Here is a 12,666-nt window from a genome sequence, read left to right as displayed (position 1 = left end):
CCTGCAAAGCTACATGTAAATTTATCCCTAAAAAATCTAAAATAATTTATCAAGTCCAATACGAAGTTTGGATTTTACACAGGTTTGTATTAACTACGCCATAATTCCTCTCCATTAATACAGATAAATAAGAGCTAAAACAATAAAAATTTTTAGGGGCACCTGGCTGACTCAGTGGGGCAGTAGGACATGCGACTCTTGATCTTGGGGTTGTAAGTCTGACCCCATGTTGGGTGTAGAAATGACTTGAAAATAAAAATCTTAAAAACCCATGAAAAAAATTTTAAACATATAGTGTTTTGGAAAATAACATAGGAAATACTGAAACAAGTAATTCAGGAGACTGTCTTATCTAAAAACCATACTACCAGTTCCCCATGAGAGAAAGCCAAAATAAAACTTCAAAATCCTATTTAGTTCCTTTGATTGTATTTGATAGAATAAGTCAAAATAAGATACAAAAAAAATGGGGGAAGGGAGGATATTTCAGACTGTTCAAAATACCTTTTAATTCCTTGAATCTGAAAAGTTATACTATATAAAAGTCGTATTTTGAGGGAGTTTCATACAAGGTTTGGCAATGTTAAAACCACTTCAAGTAATAGGGCACCATAAAATCATTCTGTGGAAAATACCAAAAACACATTTACTGATTCAGAGTGCAATCAAACACCTTAAGGCTCATTACCTAATTCATGTTTATTATGCAAATATTCCCAAACTTTAAATATAACACACAATGTAATACCTACCCCATATTGGTAAGTCATCTATGTACATCTGGTACCAGTAGTGATTTTTAATAGCATACACAAATGCATCTCTCTTTTCTTTATCTAAGTCAATTTCACAGTAAGTGGCTGGCATCACATCATCTGTATAAGGTAAAAATTGCAAATTAGCATACTGGTTTGTAGGATAGTTATAGGAAGAAAAAGCCAACATCTCCTGAAGTTAAGATCTATATTCATAATTGCTGAATCTGGGTGATAAGTATATGAGGGTTCAGTATATAATTTTTTCCCTTTTATAGAAGAACACTGATGAAATAATTTTAAATGAGTAACCTGGCTTAAAAAAACAAAAATAAAAAGCTTAACACACATAAGAAAGTTTCCACTTAACATATATAAAAACTCAAAACTATAATCCTAAATAGAATGATTTCTAGCTATAATATCTCTGCGATACAAATTCATTTTAACATTCTTAGAGATACAAGTCACTAGAGGCCATAGATTCTATGAGGAATCCCAGTGACTCTTCATAATTAGAAAGATTAAAATATAAATCTCTATCTAGCAGGTGTCACTGTTTATAAATTACCCAAAGGTCCCCTAGAGATGATTCATTTAAACTCTTGACTGCTTTCAAAAATACTGCTACCACAATACTGTTCAGATGGTCTCTAACCTATAAACCTCTCAAAAATGTGCTTATAAATAAGCACTAGGGATGCAAAGTACAACACGATGACTCCAGTTAACACTGCGGCATGATATATAGGAAGGTCGTCAAGAGTAAATCCTAAGAGTTCTCATCACAAGGAGAAAATCTTTTTCTTCATTCTTTTCTTCTCTTCTTTCTACCTATTTGTGATCATTTCACAATATGTAAATCAAACCATCACACTATATGCCTTAAGTTTATATACTGATATATGTCATTATTTCTCAATGGAAAAAAATGTGCTTATGATCATTAGTTTCTGAACAAAACAAAATCCAAAAAACCTGCAAACACTCCAGATGTCCACTGAAATTATTTTTTGTATATGACTTACCCAATTAGAATAAAAGATAAATCTTAACAAGAAAAAAAGAAAGCATAGTTTAAGTTCTCCTGTACTGTATTATTAGATATTTAGAACTTGAAATACAATTCCCCCCAAGAAACAATGTTAAATTTCTTAAATGTTGATTAAAACTTCTTAAATGTGCACTATAGCTGAACCATGATAAGTGGCCAGCTATGGTATTATTTCCATTACAAATAGCAATCTGAGTTGTAACTCCAGACACTATCAACTTGTCTCCCTAACCTTCAACAAGAGAGAAAGTTTCTCCATAATATAGCTCAGCTCAGAGTGGGTACCCCAAAACCACACCACCAAGATGGAAACACCAAAGTCCCATAAAGGAGGAATAGGGAAATACTCCTACTCCCAAAGTAGGAGGAGATCACTGCTTTCTTGTTTCCAACAACATGGCTCCCATACAGATTTCCTTTTTATCAATGGCTCTTTTAGGCAGGGAGAAATTTAGGATTTTCATGGCAAAAACTGAGGCTGAGAAGAGAAGGGAGGGAGGATTAGGCCATGAGGTGGCTATAAAGGGCTCTTCCAGCAGGAGCTAGGAGAACTGGTACCAAGAGGTCCCCAGATAGGATTTCCATGGAGTGTGATAATGCACAAAGGACAGCAGGCAACTACAGCAACGAGAGGAGAAAAAGAACCACAGGAAGGTCCAGGCTTTGGTAGCAACAAACAGCTGTGGGAGACCTCATAGCAAAACTCTGCAAAGCCACCAAATCCCTTGCTGCTAAAATCAGACAGTCACTGACAACTGCCATTAACAATGTGGCAGTGTTATGTATGAAGTTCTGAGATCTATAATACAGCACTGACCTGCACAAAACTTTTAAGATTCCTCACAGTGTGAACTGTGTTCAGCTCTCTCTTACCCAACCATCTCTCACTCTCTCTCCTTATATTCCAGCCACACTCCACTACCTGCAGATGCCACACATCCTGTGCTCTCCTGGCCTCTGGATTTTTTTTGCCTATGCTGGAAAGTCCACCACAAATGTCCACCCTAAAATACGTCCCACCCCCTACCCTCTCCTCCAGGGAGTAATCCTTGATTCCCCACCTCTCACACCTCTCAAACCCCACAGCCTGTTCCTTTCTCCTAAGTCCCATGGCTTTCTCTCCATATCTTCCTTTGGTACCTAAGTCTACACCACTTACAACCTCATACCAGTATCTTACTTCCTCAAAAGACCATTAGGTTTTAAGAGCTATGTCTATACTGACTGCATCATTTTTATCCCTAGCTATGCCTGTTCTGCAGGTGCTAAACAAATAAACAAAAAATTTAGCAAATTTTAAGATGATTTTCCACTTATTTGGCAAAGGAAAACACAAAGTATATTATAGTATGTACATAAACATGTATCTGTGTATGACTAGGGTGTCTGCGTGTATGTGTGTGTGTGTAGGAGAAAATGCCAATATACACAAATGAAATTTCTGAGCAGAGTTATCTCAGAATGATTCACAAAGAAGTCTTGAAAAGTATCTTTCACTGATGTAAAATCTAGTAAAGAAACGTGGTCAATGGGAAAAACCTATCTTTATGGCAGGCTAGAAAAAGGATCTTGGTTGATCATAATGTTAATGAAATTCCCCTTGCAGGCATGTGGGCAAATGCAAACATCACAAATAATTGAAGAGTCTGGTTGCTCAACTAAAACAGCTTTTCTCTCAGGAGGGATCCACTCTGAAGATAACTAATGTAACGTGCCTGAATATGCCCAATCATTATTCAGCATTCTACAGAGCTGGAAAACAATCTGAAAACTCTATCGCCATAAATCACTGCTATTAAATTATAAAAGGGCATATCTTTCTCGGATGAAATACACACCTATGAATTCTGAAGAGGATACCATTAAGATTTCACCAATGTAAATACATTACACAGGGGAAAAATACAAAACCGGAGGTATAAAGTGACAACTGTTAATACAGATTTTTCAAGCAGAAAGCAAGTGTAGCTCCTGGAAACTACCTACCAACTACCTACCAATAAGTCTGTCATCTATTCACAATAACACTCCAGACTAGAAAATGAACAGACAGTGAAAACACTGAAAAAAGAATGTGGTAATTATTTGAGTTCTCTAAGAACATACCACGCCTAGCTTTATTAGCTTCCTCTTTTGATAGCATTACCAAAATGGAAATAAAAAATGCTCTACTTAAAAGTCAACAGCACTGGACAGTTTTTCATGAAGTCACTATAGACAAATTTATTTAAAAAAAAAAAAGGCAGAAACTTGAGTTTTAGTCTGGGTTCTACTATGGATTAGCTATGTGAATAAAATTCATTTAGCTTCTGTGAGCCTCAGATCCCTCAGCCACAAAACAGAGAAAACATCTATGCTATCTTCTTCCTAGAGTTGTTTTAAGGATTAAAAGTGTCAATACCTTCACACTGCTAAGTTTCCTTCGGCCACACATCCCTTTGGGAATCCAAAGAAAATAATATCTTCCCTGTCCCTCCCAAAATGTCCCCCATTCACAAAAAAATAAGTGTACAATTTCAGAGAACCCGTGGACCCCTGAAGCCAGAGCTTCTGGTTCAACTTTGTACATCCAGACCCTACCACGCTGCTAGAAGGCAGTGAGCATTTAAAAACTGCTGAATGAAAAAAAAAATGGACTGGAAAATCTGGTATAGTCATGTTAAGCATATATATGAGTATTGATTAACTGACCAACCTATCTGCAATAGAAACGGTACAATTCTTCTAGATGACTAACTGGCATTACGCATCAAGAACTGCCTTAAAAATGTTTATATCCTTTGATTCAGTAATTCCACTTCCAAGAATTTATCCTAATAAAAGACTCAGAGATGCATTAAAATACCTATGTGCTAGGGTAGCCAAATGCATTATTTCCAACAGGAAAAAAGGCAGGAAAAAAAAGGGCAAGGAAGGGAGGGAGGAAAGAGAAAGGAAAGGAAAAGACAGGAAAGGAGAGGGGAAGGGAGGTGAGGGAAGAAGAAAGGAAGGAAAAAATCAGAATATCTTATAACTGGGAAATGGGGGAAATTACAATATCCAAGTTGCAGAATACTACATAAACACTTTTTTTTTTAAAAAAGTAATTAACAATATGAAGATAAGCTCATAGATGTTAAAATAAGAAGAGTAAAAACTAATTTACATATAACTTATTAAGAGTTAGTAAGTAGTTAGTATCTGACAAATACTAAACACTATGTGTTACAAATTTTTTTAAATCATATATACAGCATGAACCCAATTTTAAAATACTCTAAATAATGTGGATGAATGTAAAGAAAGAAGGAAAGATGGAAGAAATGGTAATGGTAATTACATGCAGATCATTTTTATTTTCTTCTTCACATTTCTCTGTAGTTTCTAAATTTTGTACACCAATCCTATATCACATCAAAATCAGAAAAAAATACACACATACATATCCTTTGGGGGAAGAAAAGATATCTGGAGTAGAACAATGGCTTGTATCAATAGTATCAATGGCTTGAATAAGAATTTATAAAAAGCCCACACTATTCAAATTTGCAGTTAGCACAAGGTTTAAGGAACTGCTAACACCAAGAATACAAAACATCTAGATTCAAGATTCAGTACAAGATTCAAATTATTTGGCCTGGCTAAAACACTTTGGTTGAAACCAGGAGAACAAAATATGGCACTGAGTTTCCAGACTTCCAATTAAACAAGGCAAATTAACCACAAGTATGTGTCTCTTCCCTCCTGAAATTCCATTAAAATGTCAATAAAGGAATAAAAGGGATGTAGTACATAAGGACAAAAAGAAGACAGTAAGAAAAGATCTCAACATATTTTTGGAAAATTGAAAATGAACAGAAGATGGCAAAGCAGAGGAAACCATAACATAAGAAAGGGGGTTGGTGTCACAGAACCCAAGAGACACTTGAGATACACATCAAAAAGTAGGGAAGAGATGGAGGGCTGAAGACATAGGGGAACTGTATAAAAATATGTTTATGGAAGGCCTGGATGCCCAAGTCCCCTTCTCCACTCATTACAAAGCCAGATGAAGAACCTCAACTCCCCCTTACAGTAGACCAGAGGCACCTTCCCCTAGAGAACTCTGCCACAGAGGCTGCAGAATTTGGGATGGCAGGGAGAGTAGAATCCGGGGGCTGAAAACAGGGTGGGGGGATCAACTTAAATAAAAATCTTTAGGCTGAATGAAAGAACCTACCACTTCCCCAGCCCTTTCCCCCACTCTTTGGCAATCAGGTCTTTACCACCAGACAGATATCTGGAAGGACATACTGCATAGTGGTTAAAAGCTCAAACTCTAGTACTGTGTTCCCTAGGTTCAAATCCTTACTCTGCCACTACTCTGTGAATCTTTGGACAAGTTACTTAACCTCTGGGCCCCAACTCCCCATCTGAAAATACATCTCATAACATTGAGGATGAAAATCATCAAGAAAGAAAGTCATTGAATTCGAAGTATGTAGGACTCTAACCAGCTCCTGGCATTTCTCTCTACCTGTAGTACTCTCACTTATCATCTCACTCCAGAGAAGTAGAAGAAATACTTATAAAACAATTTCATCCCTCTGTTAAGTTGGGATATTCAAACAAAAGAAAATTTAGAAGATCAATAAAACAAATGGGAGGAAAGAATCCTTTAGAAGCCATCAATTTTTCAACAATATCCTTCATTATACTGCAAGAGTTCTCACATGAAGGAGAAGGGGAGTGGACAGTGACCTCCCCTGGTTAGGAACTACTATTCCAGATCATCTAAAGATCACAGTGAGCCAGTTATCTAAAGAACAGATAGGCACAAACTGCCCAGGTGCTACACAATTTATTGAAAGCTTACAATGTCTTAATAACTAAGGATACGAGAGTGAGCAAGAATGTCACTGTCCCTGCCTAGCATAATGAACTACAGTACCCAGCAGGCTAGTGCAACAGCTTGAGGATAAAACAAATCCTACAATCAGTAAACTAATTTAACGTTTCATAATTGCTAGTACCAAATTAAGTCAGAACTATAGACCTACGTTATGTGCTATTAGTATCCATATCAATGACCATTTTTAAAATGTAAACTATGTATGAGGAACTTTGATAAATGCTCTACATAAATTACCTCACTTAAATCAAACAATTCTATCAAATAGATACTTTCCCTCATTTCAGAGGTGAGGACAATGAGATCAAAGAGGTAGAATAATTTGTCCACAACTACACAGGTAGGCGGAGGCAGCACTGGGATGCAGCAAGTCTCTCAGACTTGTTTTTTCTGCTCCATGATGGTCAAGTTCCAAGAAGTGCCCTCTAAAATCAGAAGATAATGAGTTCAGGCCTGGCTGAAAGATACCCCATTTAATTCTGCCTTCTCTTTTTAATTTTCTCTAAATGTGCTGAATTTAGTATTTTGTCTAGTGGAAGTATATAACATTATTATGAGGGAAAAAGTTGTGCATAAAATCTCAAGTAAGAGGCATCCTACGTTAGACTTAAAACTATTACTAGTTCCCTAAAAGTCTATTTAGTGACCTTCATTTTATGAAATACCAATCCATTTAGCCTGACAGAATCTACTAAATTTAAAAAAGGTGTGTGTATATCTATGTGCACGTGTGTGTGTGTGTGTAGTATTTCCTAGTTTCAAAATATTTCCAAAATTTTATTTTCTTATGTCTTCAGAAGAACCTTTAAAAATCAAATACTTGAGAGATGAAAAATTAACAATATAAATATTTCTATAATTCACATAGGGACAAAAGGTTCTAGTTTCTGTGGCATTACTAATATGCTGTGATATGACTTGGGCAAATCATTTCATCTCTGGGCCTCACCAAGGGGAAATCAGATGACACAATCTCTAAGATGCATCCAACCTTTAAAATTCTATGATAGTATAAATAACCAGGAAACCTCGTAAAACATTCTTCAAAGCATGATCAACTATGTCTTTGAACAGGGGAAGCAAGGAACTACAGCAGAAAGAGAACTCTAATCAGCATTTACTTTTTCATCTGGACCACTTAATTGAGCAGCTCCCTTAGCACATCTGCGTTGGAGGGACAGAGCTGACAAGATTCCAAGGAACCGCCAACTCTTGGGGAATAACACCTGGCCAGTTCCTGTTCTTTTCATCTTCAGGTGCTCAGTTAGAAAGTAAAGTAAACCCCACTTTTATAGCCCATGAAAACTGCTTCTCTCTATCCAGACAATCTTACCATCTCAGCCTCAAGGAACTAATAAAATAAGAAAGGTGAAGATAGCTGAATGACTATTCTTCTTTAGTAAATAGGGCGAGGATTTCAAAAAGCTACAAAATCTGTCCATGGTAGCAAAGTAGGGCTCAGAGTTTTTACCTATTTGCTCTCTCTGGTTCCTCTCTAGTAAATTAGAAATGTGCACCAAACATGAAAAAAGAGAAACTTAAGTGAATAAATGCAGGATTGAGGTTTTCAAAGATTCCACAATCTAGTCTTAAGTTTTCTCCTTACTTGCAATTAAATATTTAGGTTACCTGATTAAATTAAAACACAAGCCTCAGGGCATGTTTACAATAATTTATAAAGTTTCAGGCCAGGCCCCTGTGGTTTAAATTTACAACTTAATTTTATAATTAAGCCTCAAAGAATACAGTGGAGGAGTGGAAAGGGGGAGAAGAATGCATATACATATATCGATTTTGAACAGTAACAAAAAAAATACTCTAAACACAAGAATAAAATTTAACCAACCAAAATTAAACATCTTTAAAATATTATTTTAAAACATCTCAAATCAGGGAGGCTGGGTGGCTCAGTCAGTTAAGCCCCTGCCTTAGGCTCAGGTTGGTGATCTAGGGATCTTGGGATCAAGCCCCACATTGGTCTCCCTGCTCAGCAGGGAGTCTGCTTCTCCCTCTCCCTCAGCTCCACTCCACCCCATACTCTCTCCCTCACTGGTGCTCTCTCTCAAATAAATAAAATCTCTAAGTAAATGATAAATAAGTAAAATCTCTCAATTACATCCTCCTCTCAAAAGTGCAAAAATTAAAAAAAAAATAAAGTGCAAAAATAGCAGAAGTCAGTATTTTACGTTTGCAGACAATGAAGTCAAAATTAGAGTAAAGAACTTCAGTAAAATCAATACAGTAAAAGAAATAGGATTAAAATTCAAAGCTCCTGATTACAAGATCCAAGCTCTATTCAAAAATCAAGATGCCTCATCAAAGATCCTGTAAAAATTCAATTACTCAGGCTTCTGCTCACTGAGTTAAAAATGTCTATGCAGGAAATATACTCTCTGGCAAATTTCACAGAGGAAAATTAAAAGTTTAAACATACCTAACGGTCTGATAAAATAGATGCCAGCATAATAAACAGATGAGTATTTCTTCCAATTTTAACAAGTCTTTGACCTAAAAATTTTTTTAAGGTTTTATTTGTCAGAAAGAGAGAGGGGGGGAGCACAAGCAGGGGGAGCAGTGGGCAGAGGGAGAAGCAGGCAGGGGGAGAAGCAGGTTCCCCGCTGAGCAAGGAGCCTGATGGGGGACTTGATCCCATGATCCTGGGATCATGACCTGAGCTGAAGGCAGATGCTTAATCGACTGAGCCACCCCAACGTCCCTGACTTAAAATTTAAAACCACACTACCCTATAGGAACTGAGAGAGTAAATTAACACATACTGATTAATACATTCTGAGCCAATGGTACAGTTTGGATTTGAGGCTTTACACAAGATTTTTAAGTATCCCATATACCCCACTATATCCCTGCACCTCAAAAACTGTGAATCTATGAAGGCCTTCCCTGACCACATACATCCAGTCACTAGAGAGTTTACCAGAAATCACTTTTCAGAAAGAAATAGTTTAGGGAAGTAGAATTTTATTAACAATTATTTATTATTTTACAAATATTCCAAATAAATCTTTGCTACTAACATACTTTTCTAAATGCAATACATTTAACTTGTAGATTAAACATTTTTTTAGAGTCTAGAGCCGTGGTTCTCTAAGATCAATCAGCAATGCCTGAAGACAGTTTTGGTTGTCACAACTGGAGGGTGCTACTGGCATCTACTGGATGGAAGCCAAGAACTCTGCTAAACATCCTAGAATGTACAGGACAGCCACCCACAAAAAAGAATTATCTGGCTCCAATGTCAATAAGGCATAAACTGAGAAATGCTGATCTACAATCTAACTTGTATTATAAGAACTACTAAGGTTTACTTACCTTTGAATTTTATATCCAGACCACTAAATTCCAATTCAACTCCTTGAAGTGCTTCTCCCAGAGTTTCATGGTAATGACTGATACTTTTTTTTGACCCCACACAGAATGGAAGTGAAAAGTACTTATATGTCTCTTGGCGATTATGGTAGGGCCCAACGGTATTCATCCATAAAACGACTTCCTCTTTATCTTGATACTGAAACAAAAAAGCATATCATAATATGTTTTTTTTAAATCTAATTCAAATTAAGGGAATATCTGTTATTTGTTCTAAACAAAAGTATACTGTCTCTGGGAACCTATAAAATAAAATACCGTAAGTTTACTTTTATCTGATGATCAATGTCCACACCTTAAAAAAGACACTTGATGAATTTTACACTTGTAGACAATAAAATCAAAATTAGAGATCAAGACTCTGAGATCAAGACCTGAGCTGAGTTCAAGAGTCAGACGCTTAAACAACTAAGCTACACAGGTGCCCTGACACTTAGTGAATTTAAAAATTTTATCTTCTGATTGTGGTCTCAGGCAGATCCACCTCTTCTTAAACTTTGTTTTAGAGAAGGTATTATATGAACACAGTCCAATAGCACACAAAAGTCCAATAGCACATCAAATAATGATGAACCCAGAAACAACATTACTCACCGTGCTAATATGGTCATGGAAGGAAGAAAGAAAATCAATAGCTTACCCGAAACCCATGTTAATCATTAGAAACTAAAAAAAAAATCTAATGTTGCCAGCAAACACAAATAAAATTTCATCTACTTTCTAATCTTTTCCATGGCCACTGGTCAAAGTACTAGAAAGAAGAGAAATGACTGAACAAAAGGAAGAGAAAGCCACACTATGGAATCCCCACAGTCCATTCAAGCCATCATGCTATTCCCCAGCCCTGCTTTATTAGCCTGAAAGACATACACTATCTGCATATTTCTTTGAATAAAAAACTATGGTTCTCCCCATCAGTAAATACTGTACGTAGCTAAATTTGGAGTGTGGTCCAATGACTTTGGGTAGGTGACTTCACCTTTCCAGCAACCAACTTGGGGATATACCAAAGATTTCTAAGATCTCAAGTTCAAAATTCCAATGATTCTATGAAAAGCAATTACCCAAATAATTTTAAAACTAGTAATCCTAATCGGCAATATAAATTGAAGACAACACTGGATACAATTTAAGTCAACTAGTAGTGTAGAAGTTAAGGCACTAAACAATTACTTAGTGAGTGCGTGCCACATACCAATAAATTATGTTTGTAACTGAGGATACAGCTTTGAACCACACATGTTCCCTGTGCTACTGGAGCTCAGATAACTGGAAAGATGGACACTGAACAATTATAATAAAGTAAGGTGCTATGGAGCATGTAACAGAGGAAGCTATCCAACTAACCAAACTACCAAATTCTTACCTCCAGTGCTCCATTTAAGTTATACAAACGTTTTTGATCAAAATCCAATCACTCCAAAACCATACTTGTCCCACCCAAATGTAGCCTCTCTTTCCTCTCTGTTTTTCTAATGGTACCACCATTCTCTCAAACAGCAGACTCAAACTCCAAGTTCCTCTGTATTCCAAAAAATACTGACTTGTCTACTCTTACCCAGAGCCTCTGCCTCTTCCTTTTGATTCACACCACCAGTACCCTATGACTTAGATCTAATCACCTCTTCTTCAAACATAATAAATGTCTCATTATTCATATAAAATATCATCCAGGTCATTAAGAAAATAATAAACTGGGGCGCCTGGGTGGCTCAGTGGGTTAAGCCGCTGCCTTCGGCTCAGGTCATGGTCTCAGGGTCCTGGGATCGAGCCCCGTATCGGGCTCCTTGCTCAGCGGGGAGCCTGCTTCTCTCTCTGCCTCTGCCTGCCTCTCTGCCTGCTTGTGCTCTCTGTCTCTCTGTCAAATAAATAAATAAAATCTTAAAAAAAAAAAAGAAAATAATAAACTATCCTACTTTTTGAATATATGAGACACATACCAAGCATTAAGTGGTATTAAGGATACACAGCTGACCCTCGAACAATGCAGGGTTAGTGTTACCAACACACCCCACAGTCAAAAATCCATTATGTAACTTCTGACTCCCCCAAAATAACAGCCTACTGTTTACCAGAAGCCTTACTGGCAACATAAACATAAACATGAACAGTCAATTAACACATCTTAGTATGTTATATGTATTATATACCATATTCTTACAATAAAGTAAGTTAGAGAAGAGAAAATGTTAAGAAAATTATAAGGAAAATACATTTTATCATACTGTACTGTATTTATGGAAAAAAAACACTGCATGTAAGTGGACCTATGCAGTTCAAACCCATGTGGTTTAAGGATTAATGTACAAATAAACAAAATACTGTCCTTTCCTTTAAGAAGTTCACAATCCATAGTGGAGCCAGACAAGTAAATGCTTAACAATGAATATGTGTTAAAATTAAGGTAGTAAAGGGCTACTCTAGCAACAATAAAGGAATGATTAATTCTGCCTTGGTAGAGAAGAGTCAGAATGAATAAAAATACAGAAAATCATAAGTGGTTTCAAGTGAATTCAGAAAAACAATTGTATATAATCTTCACATATGAAGGAATGAATCAAAGGTCTAATATATCCATACATCCCCACTCAGTTATGTAT

General features: G+C 36.5%; 1 protein-coding gene across 1 annotated transcript in view; it reads right to left on the bottom strand.

Annotated features, from left to right (window-relative positions):
* The window catches only part of TM9SF3 (transmembrane 9 superfamily member 3), a 67,484-nt gene that overhangs the window by 46,468 nt on the left and 8,350 nt on the right, over positions 1-12,666 (bottom strand). The window contains exons 2-3 of the mRNA XM_080822739.1: positions 10,010-10,205; positions 753-875 (exon numbers count right to left, since the gene is read on the bottom strand). Of these exons, the coding sequence (XP_080678865.1) occupies positions 753-875; positions 10,010-10,205 (319 nt within the window). The remainder of the gene's footprint in view (positions 1-752; positions 876-10,009; positions 10,206-12,666) is intronic.

This window comes from Martes martes, assembly GCF_963455335.1.
Source record: "Martes martes genome assembly, chromosome: 14".
Taxonomy (NCBI): domain Eukaryota; kingdom Metazoa; phylum Chordata; class Mammalia; order Carnivora; family Mustelidae; genus Martes; species Martes martes.
This window is presented reverse-complemented; position numbering and strand designations above follow the sequence as displayed.